At 60.5% G+C, this 13584-nt stretch overlaps 1 protein-coding gene across 4 annotated transcripts in view; it reads left to right on the forward strand.

Moving 5' to 3' along the window:
• SCUBE1 (signal peptide, CUB domain and EGF like domain containing 1) overlaps positions 1-13584 on the forward strand; it is a 140237-nt gene that overhangs the window by 81267 nt on the left and 45386 nt on the right. For 3 of the 4 annotated variants that reach the window (XM_072843623.1, XM_072843625.1, XM_072843626.1), the window contains one exon: positions 1873-1962. The exons of the other annotated variant lie outside the window; for it this stretch is intronic. In XM_072843623.1, the coding sequence (XP_072699724.1) occupies positions 1873-1962 (90 nt within the window). The remainder of the gene's footprint in view (positions 1-1872; positions 1963-13584) is intronic. 4 annotated transcript variants of the gene reach the window in all.

A 13584-nucleotide genomic window follows, 5' to 3' on the forward strand; every position in this document is an offset into this window, starting at 1 on the left:
TGTCCCATGGAGTCTCAATTTGAGTTTTGGTCACCTCCTTCCTCCTGTTCCTTTATTTGCAAGAGGAAGGTAGAGTATTTGTGGTTACCTCATGCCATAATCAGTAGTAACTTCTCTCCCCACTCAAAAATAACAGCAAATCTCTCAACTGAGAAAAAGAAGAATTTCAAAGTTGGTACCCACCCAACTTTGTTCATCCTCTGCTTTCTTTCTCTTCGTTGTTGGCCAACTTCAGAAGCCCAGTCAGTTACCACATTCTTTTTTAACGGGGGGCCCCCATCTCTTATTACCAACTCTGAAGCTATTTCTGGAGGGACTTTCAAGTAACAAAACTGGGGTGGCAAGCAAGCTAAGCTGTGAAGCCAGAGTCCGCTGTCGCATCCTGTCCCTGTGACTGCTCCCCCGTACTCCGGGGAGCCCGGCGGTGGGGAAGGGGGTGCCAGGGCCGGGGCGGGCCACCAGCGTCTCACCCCAGTCCCGGCTGTCATCCTGGGAGCTGCTGCCCGCGTGGTTCTCCCCTTCCTCTGTGTGGTCTCCTCTCAGACGGCCGTTTTGGTTTCATTTTATCTCATTCCTCCCGCTTTTCTGGTGATGGTCCCTGATTGCCTGTCTTGTCTGATAACTGACGTTCATTAATTATTTTCAGAGCCAAAAGCCAAACCAAACCAAACAACAAAAAAAAAAAACAAAAAAAAAAAAACTTTTTTTTTTTTTTTCTCAAAGCAAAACCTGGTCTTAGACCAGTGTCTCTATTGCAGCCTGATCCCATCTAGAACCTCCTCTCCCGCCTCTCTCCCTGTCTCCACTGTCCTGCTGGGGAGCCTCCCGGCCCACCGGCCCCTTCTGTCTCGTCCGCTGGGTCTCCCCACTGTTTGTGTCTGCGGTGCAGCCGCCTCTGCTGGCCACAGGACCAGTGCACACAGCTGCCGGCCAGACACGCCCAGCCTCGTCTAACACATCTTGTCTTTGTCCACCTGACTCATCCTTTCTCATTTTTTTATCTTTTAGCGTCTGCTGCATGTGAAGGTCCCTGCTTGGATCTACTTTCTAACGTAACCTCCCTGAGCCCCTGCCCCCTTGCCTCCCCTTAGAGGCCGTCTGGACCCAGCTCCTGGGCCAGTGCTCCCTGCTGCCTCAGCTCACTGCCGCTCGGGTTCTCCCTCTCGGGAGCCAACGTGTCCACATGTCCCACTGAGCAGAGGACGGCCAAACAGCTAGCCTCACGCGCTCCTCCACGGGCAGCATCCTGGCGAAGCGCCTCGCCCAGCGGCCAGAATGCTCCCGGGCCACCGCCCGGCCCTCCGCACGCTCCTAAAACGACTGACCCACCTGTGCGGCCCCTCCTCAAGCCCTGAATGTCTCGCTCTAGTCCTCTATAGACAAGCAGGCAACCAGCGCTGCCCAAATCGAGCCCCCGTTTTTTTTCTGTCTGTTCGGTTGGATCCATTGTTGTGTGTGGTGTTTGTTCCTCTGTGCGTTTTGTTCTTAACTCTGCATGAGTGTCTGACACGCTTTTCCTGCCCTTGAGACGGGGCGCCTGCTGTGTAGGCACCGCCATCACCGGACCTCGCGGCCCTGTCCCTTTGTCCTGCGCCTCGTCCTGCCTGCCCGCCCTGCCTGCGCGCCCAGGCGCTGTGTCCGCTTCTGCGCCGCCCGCGCCGCGCCGGGCCTGTCCGCTGGGACCCTGGCCGCGTCCCTGTGTGGTCGTCCCCCGCTCTGCCCCCGCCCCGCTGCCCCCGCCCCCGCCCCCGAACCCGCCAGCTCCGAGGCTCCCGGGATTCGCGCCCCGCCGAGAGGCTGACTGTCGTGGGCCGCGGGAAGTGGGCTGGCATTAACCACCGGCTCCGTGTTTGTCCCTTACTTGTGTTTTAGAGAAGGATGAGGCTGCAATTGAGCGCTCTCAGTTCAATGCCACGTCAGTAGCTGATGTGGACAAGCGGGTGAAACGGCGGCTCCTCATGGGTAACACTTTTCTTCCACTTCCTTTGTTGTGCTCGCGCCTTTGTCCGCGTGTGTGCGCGTGCGCGTGCTGCTGTGTCGGTCTGTGCGTGCGTGCCGGCGCGGGGTGTGCGTGCGTGCGTGCGTGCGTGCGTGCGTGCCGGCGCGTGGGGTGTGCGTGCGTGCGTGCGTGCCGGCGCGCGGGGTGTGCGTGCGTGCGTGCGTGCGTGCGTGTCGGCGCGCGGGTGTGCGTGGGGAGCGGCTGCGTGTGCCGAGTGCCCAGGTGCGTGCGGTGGCGCGTGCCGCGTGAGTGGGGGCTGCTGCCCGTGACGCGTGTGCTCGTGTGTGTTTGTAGCGAAGGACCCAGAGCCAGTGTCTCGCGGCCTCCGCGGGGACGCGGGTGCTCCGAGCCCCTGTCCTGGCGGGTCGCCCCAGGTCACGCAGGCAGCGTCCGCCAGGCGGCCCCGAGGCTCAGAAGGAAGGGGGCTGAGCGCAGGGCCCTCCCGGTCCGAGGCTGGCTCTGGGGTTGGGAGACCTGCCACCCGGAGAGGGCGGGACGGCCAGGGCCCCGGGGGGAAAGCGGGGCTCCCGGGGCTCCCGCCTCCGTGACCGGCCCGGCCAGAGGCGGGCGGCAGTGGGCAGCCCTGGCCCACCTGTCCCTGGCCCCGCTCCCGGCACCTGCGTGCGTGGGACGGGGAGTCGGGGCGGGTGTGATGTGGGCTGGATCCAGATGCTGGGAGCTCGCCCAGAGCCCGCTGGTGCTGCTCGGGGTGGCTTGGGAGGCCTGCCAGCGGGGGGGGGCGGGGGGGGCGGGGGGAGGAGGCGGACGCGGCTGCTCTTCCGAGGAGCTCGGTCCGGAGAGCCGCAGAGCCAGTCTGCCCCTCGGTTCTGCGGTTCTGCGGCTCTGCGCTCGCCGGCCGGCCCCCGGGGTGACAGCTCCCCGGGCCTCTGAGCCCAGGAACCCTGGCGCTCCAGGGTGGCTTGGGATGGTCACAGGTGTCTGCGGGTTCTCTGATGGGTCAGGCCGTCCTTGGAGGCTATGGGGCCAGCTGGTGTATTTCCCACGTCCTGCAGGAGGAAGCAGGCTCATCGGGTGCCCTGGCTTGCCCAAAGCACGTCCCTGTACAGCTGCAGCTAGCCGGGAGCCCGTGCCTGTGTGGGCTGTCCCAAGGGGCAGCGTCCCAGGACTGTACAAGTTAGGGCCGCAGGCCCCTGGGGAGGTCCCCTACGTGCATGGTCCTCACATGGACCTCAGAAGAATCCAGGCACCTATGGAGAAGTGAGAGCCCTACATGGGGCCACGGGAGGGATGTGGCCTTCCATGTGGGGAGTCACCTTAAAGCACGTCCTCCCCAGTGAGGCAGTGAGAGCAAAGGTGACCTGGGCTGGCTGATGACGGTGCTCTGGGCAGCCCGAGGTCCTTGCTGGGCAGGACAGGCACAGCCCTGTTTGTCGAGTGAGACACTAAGGTCCAGAGAGTCTGGAAGATTCACCTCTGGTCACACAGGCAGAAGGGACAAGGTTTGTCTGGAAGCCCCTCTCCACAAGTTCTCTGGACAGGGCTGTTGTGTTGACTTGGGGCGTCTGGGTCGGCCTGGAAAGGGCTGGGAATGGCCGAGGGGTGGCCGTGGAGGCCCCAGCAAGCAGGTGTGCCCACTACCATCCAGGAGGGTGTGGCTGGAGGTGGGTGGTGGAAATCTAAGACTTGCTGGTGCTCTGAGGCCACACGGAGACCCCTCAGCCTCACTTACTGGGAGAGGTGGGCACGGCTGCCCAGGACCAGAGCTCCAGAGCAAGAGCAAGAACTGGGGCCCCAGATGCCCTGTACCCCTCCCCGAAGGAGGCTGATGGCAGAAGAGGGCTGAGCTGAACTGGCATCACGCAGGCAGGTGGCGAGACAGAGACAAGAGCCGTGGACTTGCTTTTTCTAATTAGAGTCCGTGGGGAAGAGCCTGGAGCAGAATCAGGGGAGGTGAAAAGGGACGAACTGAGAATACTAGTGCCCTCAGCCCGGGTCTGGGAGGCAGAGTTGGGGGAGCAGATTGGGGGCCTCCACACCAGGCGTTGGAAGGGACCAAGGAAAAGGATGATGGTTGCCCTGCCCTTAATTCCCATCTCTCTGACCATAGAAAGCCCCTCACACATCACTTTAGAGCTCATCCTGCCCCACAGGCAGAAAAGGCCTGTCTCTCCACAACACTTACAGCACAGGACGAGCCCCACACCCGAGCTAAGCAACCATCCTCAGAGGCTTCCATGAAAGACGCCATCCAGAGCACTGGTGAGCGTGAGCCCCTCCCGCAAGGGCTCATAACTCTTAGCACCTGTCTCCTCTGAGAGCAGCTGTGTGGCACAGACTTGGGATCCTTTCGGACTTCAGGCTGTAACTAGGAGCCCTCGGTGAGGATGGCTGCTCCCAAACTGTATTAGTAGAGGCAAGGTGTAAAGAGTAAGGGAGGTGACCATCCCTGTCGTGCCCTGTGCTGGTCAGAGCACACCTGGGGCATCGTGTTCGGGACCCAGCCTTGCACGGAGAGAGTAGCCTAGATGGTGAGGGGAACCAGAGTTGGGTCAGCATCGTTGGCCTGTGGGACAGGGCACAGGCAGTTTATCCCAGTGGATCCTGAGGCTGATGGGGGTAGGACCTCGTTCTGTGGCCCAGGAGCAGAGGAGGAAGGCAAGACCCTGAGGAAGGAGTTTGACGGCAAGGTCAGACCCAGGACTGCTCAGCATCTGTGCCCCCTGGATGGCTGCACTGGCCAGCTCTTCCTCAAAGAGCAGAGAAGTGACTAGCAAGGGAGGGTGGCGCTCGAATGCCCTGGAACGGTCTGCTATGAGCAGGGCCCATTGTAGTCCTGGTGCAGGGTTCCTCCAGAGCAGGGTATGTGTGCTGCAGCCATCTGGTGGCTGAGATCCACCCTGGCACCCCTGAGATGCCAGTTATCTCTTGTGCCAACAAGGCTCGTTTTCAGGGTGGATAGGATAAGACCGAGTCAGCGCGGGGTGGTGTTTGCCGGCTCCACAAGGCCCCGTGAGCACATGCCATCCTCACCACTCTCCATAGTGACCACATCCTGCAGGCCCAGGGTGACACCCCCTATTCCATGTCACAGAGAGGGTGGTGGTCTGTAGCAGAGCAGCTAAGTGACCCACCCTTGGGGTCTCAGCTGCACCCAGCAATTGCCATTTATAATTACCCCCAGTCTCAGCCCAGGCTAAGAAAAGGGGCAGTGATGTTTTCTTTCAAAAGGCTCAAAATATGTAACATTTTCGATTTACATCCAAAGCAGTTAAAATATTTGGACTTCAGGGTTGGCATGATGAATTTCAAATATCTGGCCGACTGCCTTGTGCAAAACACCTGAGTACCCAGCTAAGTTTACCACAGTCCCCCGGGACACTGGTCACAGCAAGACTGATGAGACATTGCAGGTTGTTCTTGTCAGCCCCAGTCCTCAGTCAGACCCTTTCCCACGGTGCGCGTGGAACGGATGCTGTGTTAGCTTCCTGTCGCTGCTGACGAGGTACTGCAATCTTAGTGCCTAGTAGCGCACAAGTGTGCTATCTTCCATAGGTCGGAAGTTGGACTTGGGACTCCCAGGGCTAGAATCAAGGTGTCAACAAGGGCTGCATTTTTTTCTGGAAGCTTCTAGAACCACCTGCATTCCTTGGTCTGGGGCCTCTTCCTCTGTCTTCAAAGCCGGCAGCAAGGCATCTCTCAACCCTGCTTCCATCAGGCTCTGTTTCTCTGACCTCCCTCCTCCACTTTTAAGGAACCTTGTGATGACATCAGGCCCACTCAGATGATCCAGGACAAGCCTCCATCTCAAGGGTCTCAATTTAATTACATCTCCAGAGTCCTTTTTGCCACGTAGGGTCATGGGGGACTGAGACAAGGACATTTTCAGGGGCTGTTACTCTCCTGACCACAGATGGTCCAGACTTGGTCTGGGAGGAACCCCCCAGGCTGGCTGCTTGTGCGCTCCAGAGGCAGAGCCCCCGTCCGCCCTCTGTACTGCCTTGTCCCGGGTCCACCAATCTGCAGCCACAGGCTGGGGGCTGGCAGCGTGGGATGTGCTGGTCCGAGCTGGGCGGCCTCTGCAGGGGGCCAGTGTGGGCGCCCACCGCTTCCTGGGGCAACCTCCGTGCACATCAGCCCGCTCGCTCTGGAGGCCTCTTCCTCCTCACAATGTAGTTACGCCGCTTGACGGTCCGAAGGGGCCTTCCAGTCAGCCCTCTCCTGTGAGCCTTTGGCAGCCCTGCAAGGCAGCTGTCCCCACTTTACAGAGGAGAGTGAGGCCCTGAGATGGGGACAGACACAGGTCAGTGAGCACTGGTCTGGGGCCTGAGATCTGTGGACTCCCACGCCCAGGGCCCTAAGTCAGGAGTCAAGCAGCCTGAAGCGCGGCGGCCCTCCCGAGTGGAATCTGCCCTCACAGTCTGCCCACTTGGGTCCCCCTGAGCCCAGGACAGCAAGGGGCTCCAGGTCCGGTGAGCACAGCAATAGTTAGCCCAGAATGCCACTTCTCTGGGCCGTGCTCTGTCCCAGCGTCCACTCCCCTCCCAGCCACCCTGAGGGTTGGTGCTAAAGCAATTCCCATTTTACAGATGAGGACACAGAGGCCCACAAAGGTACTAGGAGTCTCCCCCTCCTGCACTCCCACAGCCGGCACCTGCCCATCACGCTCCACCTCTCTGCCTGTGAGCCAGGGTCCCCTTCCCGAGTAGGCATGGTACCAGAACACTTTCACCTCACTGGGCTCCCGGGGCTGTGGAAGTGTGGAAGGGCCGTCACGCACATGCCTGGGGCCTGGTGCACGGGGGAGCCGCTGGGAGAGCTCCAGGAAGGGCCAAGGGGCTGGAGACCTGGAAGGCCGGGCAGGACCAGGGAAAGCGGGACTGACACTTAGGGAGTACAGGCTGAGCCCCGTGCTTTCTCCAGCCTCATTTAATCATACAACCACCCTGAGATGTCCGGCTGATGTCACTTTTCTCGATACGCAGTCCTCCCCCGCTCTCCACTCCTCTGCCCCCCTTGGGGGCTGCCCACGTGCCTCTTTTCTACACCCACCATCTCCAGGGTCCATGGGCCACTCTGATTTCCCCAGTCTCCCAGGCCACCGCTCCCTACTCCAGTTCCAGACCCACACGTCAGTCACCTTCTAGAAGCCACACACATGCAGCTTCCTGCCTTGGTGGGCCATGCCACCACCACCCTTTACCCAGGTGCCATCTTCCACAGTTCTACCTGGAAAAGGTTCATCCAGACCTAACTGGACTTTCCTTGCCATCCCTACCCTCACTTCTTGCCCCTCCTCCACCAGCACCTTATTTAGTCATGAGCCTGGGACTCCCCTACTTGGGGCCAAGGCCAAGTCTGTGCCAGCTCTGATGGCCTTGCCCAGAGCAGGGGCGCAGGAAGGGCTGGCTGGCTCAGAGCATGAGCAGAAGCTTCCTGGGGGATATGCCCCAGGTTGAGGGGGCCCTCGCTGCTGCTCGCTGTTCACACAGGCTGGCATCCAGCTGGGAGAGAAAGGGCAGACCCGGATCCTGAACCCCAGGCAAGCCTGGCAGTGGGAAGGGGCTCAGACAGACCTGAGGCAAGGGAGGTGATGACACAGGGTGGTTTCCCAGGCCAGGTACTCGGCAGGGAGAGGCTGGTCAGGCCTTGGGCCAAGCTCCAGGCACTGTGCTCTCACCCTGTCCGTGAACTGGTGCCAAGGGCAGCTGGTCTCTAGTCAGCTGGGGACCCCAGCTGTGGTCCTGAGCGCCTGGCCTCAGTTTAGCCACACGCATACATGCCCTAAGTGCTGGTGGAAGGAGGTGGGTCATGGTGACCTGGATGAGTAGTCAAGGGGGAGAGTGTAGGGTGGAGGCAGGGTGCTGGGCAGGGCACTGGCTGGCCCAGATGGGAGCTGTGGCTTAGAGGGGCATGACTCACCCCCAGCCTCCCAGTGAGTCTGAACAGATCCAGGGTTCCTGCTGCCTGGGCCCTGGCACTTTCAAGAACCAAGGCTGGCTGGATGGAGCAGCCCTACCTCTGCCCCTGCCCCAGAGAGTCCCGGAGGACTCACCCATAAGTCCTTTGGCTTCCTCTGGAGCCTGAGGCCTTACAGCCTTCCCTTCTCTCTGGGCCGTAGATGAAATTTGAGCCTGGTTCTAGCCAGTCTGTATGTCCATCTCATAAAGTATAAAAACCATGAGAGATGCTCCCTGCATGGACACAGCTAACACAAGGACCCCTGAATGTCACTTTCTAGCCCCCCAGAATGAGGGCAGGGGTGAGAGCAGGGTCCTGGAAGCTGGGGACATGCTCCCTCCCGACAACAGGTCCAGGTCATGTGTCCCCTGCCCCGCAGCAGGCAGGCAGGCTCTGGGGGCAGCTTCTGTGAGGGAAGACTGCAGGATGGGGGGGGGGGGTCCCTGCCGCTGTTGAGTGGTGGGGTCGGGAAGAACCAGGCAGAAGCGTGGGCTAAGGCCCCACTGGGTTTCAGAACTTGCAGCAGGCAGGGGTTTTGGAGGCACAGCACCTGGTAGAGAATCCTCAGGCGTGAAGCCGGTGTGGATGTGGCGTGGGCTGGGGGTGCTCGTGCAGCTGGAGGTCAGAGGGCAGGGAGTGCAGAATGGCTTTAGAGGGAGACTGATGTGGTCAGACCGGCAGGTGAGGTGACCCCCTGAGGACTGAGGGAGGTAACGCCGTCCTCATCTGGCAGAGGTGACCCAGCCCAGGGAGGTGAGGGCTTAGCCGGTGTCCCATGGCTCTTCAGAGGCTGGTGTTTGTGGCTTCCCCGGGGGAATCCATGCTTGGACCAGTGAATTGGGCACTGGGGCACCTGGCCTGCCCCACTGCTCCCCTGGGTCGCCTTGGCCAGTCCCTTCCCCTGTCAAAACTTAAAGAAAAGCAGTGTTTGGATCTCTAGCCTCTGGGGCTGTGTTGAGGATCACCTGGGACAGTGGCACCTGGGCCAGTGCTTGCTCAATCACAGTGGAGGCATCAAGGGTGAGTCTCAGTCACTTACCAGCTCCCAGGCTTTGTGCAGAGTGCCTCCTGGTTGGTGGCAGGGCCCACAAGCCTCCCTGTGATCACATCCTGGAGCCTGCCCTCCCACACAGCCAGCCCCTGCCCTGCACCGCCACAGAAGGATCCCACCTACGTAGCTCCCCCACTCTGGGAGCTGCAGGTGGAGAGGAGCCCCCCCAAGTGGGGGTGGCTTGCCCCCACTGCTCCTCACACCACCCCTGGCAGCTGGGCACACTTGGCCCCCACATGCTCCTCCTGGGCCTCAACAACCCCTGTCCCGGCCCCTCCCTGTCCTGCCTTAACCCTGGCCTAGGTTTTTTGGCCCCGCGGGATTTGCTCCGGGTGGGTCCCAAAGCCCTTCATGATGTGACCCCAATGCCCCCTAAGGGCCCGCTTCCTGCTGTTTTTACTGGTTGACATGACTCCTTGGCCTGCCACATTCAGGAGGGCCCTGGAGCTTAAACTCCGCAGCACAGATGGAAGGCACCCCAAAGAGTCCAGGGCATCATCCTCTTACCAGTACAATCTTTTGTAGATCTGCCCTCTTTGGAGAAGCCCGGGTCCCCCACCCACTGCTGCCCCCGCCCCAGCCACCTGGGAAGGGATGGCCCACCCTATCTTGCTGCTTGCTCTGCAGGCCCTCCCTTGCCTCCCTCAGGGCTCCTCTGGCTGGCTCCAGCCAAGGGCAGGCCCAAGGTGGCTGCAGACCTGGTGCCCGCAGCTGCCTCTTGACCAAGAAGTAGCCAGAGCTCCGGTCTTCCCACAGAGAGATTTCCAGGTGTGTCCCAGGGAAGTTGCCAGGGTTTCAGGTTGCTCAGCCAGGCTGTACCTTTAAGAACTACTCATTGTCCTTAGAGGCCCCGGAGTGGAGTTTTGCTAACAGTGAGCCTTTCTGGTTTGTTGTGGTGGCTCAGGCTCTAGAGCAAGACCTGAGCTCTGCCCTCACTTCCCCAGGGACTAGCATCGTCTCCAGGGGCTGAGGTCTCCTCGTGTCTCTGAGCTGTGGTTTTCTCTTTTGCAAAAAATGAGTTGTTGTCTCCGAGGCAGCTTGGATGAGATGCTTGGTGTGGGGCACCTGGCCTGCCCACTCACCTCCATTCTTTCCTCCACCTTCTCTTGCCCAGGCCATTGGTGCTTTACTAGGGCCCTGGGAATACCAGGCCCAGGCCATGAGGAGAGAAGCCTGGGGCCTGCCTGACCTTCGTCAGGTCAGAGGTGGTGGTGCCATAAGAAAAGGGCCCTACAGAACCAGCAAGGGGAACAGGTGCCTTTCAGAGGCCAGCCAGGCACCTGCATTCTGGACCCTTCTGTGAGGTCTGCCCAGCTCACAGGCTGGAGCTCTGGGACGGAGGGTGGGCAGGCTCCACGTGCCAGCCTCACTGGCCCCAGGAAGTCACAGGGTAGGAGGGAGGCTAGGGGTGCACTTGTGCTAAAGGCCCCTCCGGGAAACACAGACATTGGTGTACGGGTGCTGGGCATCACGTCCCTTGGCCCTGGGCTGTGCTCTGACCTGTCTCACTGAATCCCCGCAGGTGTCAGGAATCTAAAATAAGGCTTCCCTCTGTTGAGCAGCCTCTGGGCTAAGTCTTTGAGTACCTAGACATGGAAACGTTCCCAGCAACTTGCAAGGGCGCCCTTCGTGTTACAGATGAGACTGAGGCTCAGGGAGGAGCAGCTGACTCAGTGTTACACAGGCCTGCTCTTCCCACGACACCACCCCACACTCCCTCCAGGGCAAGGTAGGCCAGTGACCCACAGCACCTGGCCCTCAAGGGCTCAGGAAGTGGTAGCTGCTGGTGGTGGGTGTTCTGGGAAGAAGGGCCCGACCCCCAAACCTCCACGATCCCATGTGGTGGGAAGGACAGTACAGGGCTGAGGAAGGGTCACCAACTGGGCCCTCATGAGCCCTCCGTAGAATGGGCGTAATGATCCCACCTGAGGATCGCCTCCAACAAGAAAATACGTGTGAGCCCCCCTTTGTCTGCTCTCAACACCCCCTCCCCTTAGTAGCCAGAGCAAAGGCAGGAGCCAGAGGCCAGGAAAAGGCTCGCTGCCATGGCTCTGCTCCTGCCACCTGCATTAGTATAAAACCTCTGTTGAAGAATCTTCCCCAAGGTCTGCTCATCTCGCTCCTGGTTGACCTCTTCTCTACCCTCGGCCCCCACCCCTGTTGCTACAGACTGCCAGGCACTGACCCTTGGGTCCCTTGGGTCCTGCTCTCTGACCACCAGTGTGGAAGTCCCACCCACCAGGCAGGCCCATGAGAGGGGACTGCCCCTGAAATCCTGAGGCTGCCCAGTGCGTCCAGAAGACAGCTCCACTGATACAGCAGACTGCCCTGAGCAGGACCAGGTCCTGGGTAGATGGAGCTCGCGAGGTGATGTGGGCCTGATGGCCCATTCCTTCCCCACAGCTGGGCCAGAGTCCGCACAGGGCCCTGCGAGTCGCATGGTCGCCCACCTGTGTGCTACCAGGACAGAGTCCAGAACCCACCAAGGCTGCCCCAGGGCCAGGCCAGCTCTGAGAACCATGAGCCAGGGGCCTGCTGGATTCAGATGTGGCAGAGGGCAGTGCTGGGGACCAAGCGAGGCTTCTGAGGCTTCCTTTCCCACTGTCCCTCAGACCCCGACGTGGTACCCCTTCCCCATTGGGGCTGCAGCCCTGGCCCCTGCCACTACCCTGCCTCTGCCTCCATGCACCCCTTCCCCCACATCACATCAGACACCAGTGTGTCCCCCAGGACCCAACTGTACTCAGAGTCCCAGGTGTTCCCGGGGCGAGGTCACCAGCACCCAGCTGTCGGTGCATCTCCCCACACGGGGAAGAGCCGCTGTCTGCAGACGACTCTCAGGAGGCAGCGTGGAGGTTCCAGGCAGAGCTGGAGGGGCAGTGTGGTTAGGAGCCAGGGTGGCAGGTGGCAGATGGGTGGGCCCTGCTCACCACTCCCTGTCGAGTGTCTGGGGATGTGGCTTCTACTGTCAGCCTGAGGCCTCGCTCTTCTCACTCACCCGAGGGACTTCGTGAGGGAGACCAGCCTCACTGTGCCAGCATAGTAAGGGACATCAGCCTGCTGACCATGCCCTTGACGGGCCACAGGGCCACCCAGAGGTCAGTGGGGTCGGCGCGGAGAGACAGGCAGTGAAGGAGAGCCCAGCCAGTGTGCGGAGCTCTGCCAAGGAACATGACTTTTACCCCAAAGTGATAGCCATGGAAGGCTCAGGAATCAGCTGAGGGAGGAGAGATCAAAGGTCAGAGGGCCCATGGCTGCGCTGGGAGGGCCTGTGGATGACCCCTCTCCCTCACTCGCTTCAGTTGGTCTTAGTAGCAGAAGGGCAGGAAGACCAGCCCTGAGTGAGGTCTCAACAGGCTGCAGCAAGAGCTTAGCCCTAGGCTTTAGGGCTAGGGCAGCTGTGTGGGCTGACAGGTCTCTGTGGGTCACGGGGCTCACACCTCAGCTACCAGGTCGGAGCCTCCGGGGCGGAGCCTGACACCTGTACTGCAGACAAGCCTGGGATTCCCCGGATGGCACAGGGAGACAACCACAGCCCAGAGATGGGAGGATCCTCGGCCTAAAGTCCCACAGCGCATCGGGAACTAAGTGTGGCATTCGGGCCTCTGGCCCCACGTCCAGTTCTGGTCCAGGCGCTCTCGGCCAGGTGAAGTCACTCGCCTGCAGTCAGCCCATGTGAGCTTCCACCTCGCCCAGTGCCCATCACTCTGGTGCTGGTGGACTCCCAGGTCTTCTGTGCTATCAGTTCATCTCAGGCACCCTCTCCTGCCAGGCTCAGCTTGGGGCAGGGGCTTGGTCACCTCGCTCCACCTCGTTCCTCCAGAGGCTTGTTTTTTCATCTCGGCATTCAGCAGTAATCGGTCCTGTGCTGGGCATGGGGTCACCCTGACACAGCTCTTCCTGGGGATGGAGTGGTCTCTGGGGAGGACCACCACCAGAACAGGAGCCTGGGGCCTAGGGGAGCCAACAGGGCTCAGGAGAACTTAGAGTGGTCTCCTGAGTCGTGAGGGGTGCACAAGCCTGGCCCAGGGGAGCCATCTGTGGACCTTGGATGTGATGGGGTGAGCCCAGGGGAGGTGGGCCCAGACTCCCGTGAGAGGGTCAGGGTCCAGGTCCTATTCTGTCTCCCCTGGTGAACCATTGACCCCTGAGGCCTGGGGCAGCGTCCGGCTCAGCTCCAGCTCTTCCCTCTCAGCCAGCCAGCACTAAGGAGTCGTTCCCAAAGTGGTGGTTAGAGCAGTGACCTAGAGCATCTGCTGCCCTGCTAGACTCAGGTGTCCAAAAAGCCAGGGACTCTGCGGCACATCTGCCCACACAGAGCAGCAGCCCAGATGAATCAACAACTCACTGGGTGCTAAGACTTCATGCAGAGGTTTGAGGGTGAGCATGTGGTCACTGTTGTGACCATTCACAAAGCACCGTGACGTCCACATTTGTGTGGACCTTGTACAAACTCCATGGTAAATGCCATCACCTCCCATATCACATGTTGGGAAGCTCAGACTCCAGGAGCAAAGGGGCTTGCCTGAGGTCACAGGGCCAGGTATGCAACCCAATTTTCTGACCCCACTGCTCATGGTTTAGCCACCACACTGTAACAGAGACTGTCCTCCTC

Source organism: Canis lupus, chromosome 11, assembly GCF_048164855.1.
Source record: "Canis lupus baileyi chromosome 11, mCanLup2.hap1, whole genome shotgun sequence".
Taxonomy (NCBI): domain Eukaryota; kingdom Metazoa; phylum Chordata; class Mammalia; order Carnivora; family Canidae; genus Canis; species Canis lupus.